Genomic DNA, 1,568 nt, shown 5'->3' on the forward strand with positions numbered 1-1,568 from the left:
CTCTAATAAGTAAGAATGAATGTCTGTACTAGTTATACTTCATTAATAATACTTATACTTACAAGCAGAAGCAGTGGTACCACCTTCATTATGCTTCTTATAATCCTGTTATAAAATAACAATCAATGTTAATATTTAATGCAATGGTATTTACTGATTAACAATGTCTTTACATCACATTTTATTGAATGTAGCGAGTTGGTTCGTATCACTTCAGTTATTATTTGTCTTAATTTATTAATATCAACTGATGGAGGGGGAGGAGCAACAGCAGGAGGACCTGTAATATAAGAAGACATTAATAATTATAGTGTCTCATATTTTGGTACTGTACTATAGTACAGGGTATTTCGTCAAAAATGACTAGGAATAAATTCTTCATTTTTTATAATTTTTTCTGATTTATATACATGTACTTATGTTGTGTAGAAGGTTGAGCTAATTCCGATGAAAATTAGATTTAAAAAAAATTTTTAACAATAGCCAAAAATCAGGCGAAAATCCCTGTACTATAGTATAGGGTCACGGGCCAAATTTTGCCAAGAATGAAAAGTAGAGAATTCTCCATTTTTATTACATTTCCTGATGCATATACATGTTCTTATGTTGCATAGAAAGTTTAAGTTGATTCCAATCAAAATTGGATGTTTTACAAATTTTTAAATTTTACTCAAAAATTGGGCCAAACTTTCTGTACTATAGTACAGGGTCACGCCCAAATTTCGCCAAAATTGAAAAGGAGAGAATTCTCCATTTTTATAATTTTTTCTGATACATAATATGTTGCATAGAAAGTTTAAGCCAATTCCGATCAAAATTGGATTTTTAATGAATTTTTAAAGTTACTTAAAATTAGGCCAAATTTTGAAAATGTGAGAATTTTCAATTTTTATTACATTTCCTAATACCATATATGCCATATATTTTGCAGGTATAAAATTTTGCAATTTGGCTGCATTTTTGTATTCACGAATAAAAATTTTGCAATTTTAATGTAATTACCACACCTACTATACAATCAGCACACTATTTTGTGGATTTTTATTTCACGAATTTTTCCAAAACCCCAAAAGTAATTACTACGAAATACATGGCATATATGATACATTATACATGTCATCTAGAGTTAAAATTGTATTTAAGTTGCTCTAATAATCCTCCCTCCCTTTAATGTCTCACTTTTAATTTCAAATACTTTTCCTTTCCTCAGTCTCTCTTCAATGTCAGCTGCTAGTGCATTCTCTTTCAGTCTCTTAAGAGCACTAATGACATCAGTCCATGTACCAGGTGGATATACCCCAGTCCATTTAGTCCACAGTCCCATCTTCCTACTCTCCACTCCAGTCTTGTCCTCTTCAATCTTATCAATGTCCTTTTGTTTTATTCCTGGTAAGTACAGTCCAAAGGTTTGCCATTTTGTTAATGGTTCCAGCCATTCAGCCCACAGGTCTTCTCTAGGACTGGAATCAAGAGGAGAAGGTGGGGTTGAAGAGGAGGCCATTTTGTGTTGTGAAGTGTGTGGGTGTTGGGGATTCTCCCTTTTGTTTGTATTAAATTGAGGTTACATC

At 32.1% G+C, this 1,568-nt stretch overlaps 1 protein-coding gene across 2 annotated transcripts; it reads right to left on the reverse strand.

Annotated features, from left to right (window-relative positions):
- Positions 1-1,548, reverse strand: LOC109590213 (uncharacterized). Of its 2 annotated transcripts, XM_020006133.1 has the most exons (4): positions 1,180-1,548; positions 155-280; positions 63-105; positions 1-23 (listed from the first exon to the last, which is right to left on the reverse strand). In XM_020006133.1, exons 1-3 carry the CDS (start codon positions 1,499-1,501, stop codon positions 98-100), a joined length of 456 nt encoding a protein of 151 aa, XP_019861692.1. In that variant the 5' UTR covers positions 1,502-1,548; the 3' UTR covers positions 1-23; positions 63-97. The 2 variants fall into 2 exon arrangements, with proteins under 2 accessions (XP_019861692.1, XP_019861691.1); XM_020006132.1 differs by having other exon boundaries at positions 7-105.
- Positions 1,549-1,568: the final 20 nt, after the last annotated feature.

This window comes from Amphimedon queenslandica, unplaced genomic scaffold (assembly GCF_000090795.2).
Source record: "Amphimedon queenslandica unplaced genomic scaffold, v1.1 AMPQUscaffold_10341, whole genome shotgun sequence".
Taxonomy (NCBI): Eukaryota; Metazoa; Porifera; class Demospongiae; order Haplosclerida; family Niphatidae; genus Amphimedon; species Amphimedon queenslandica.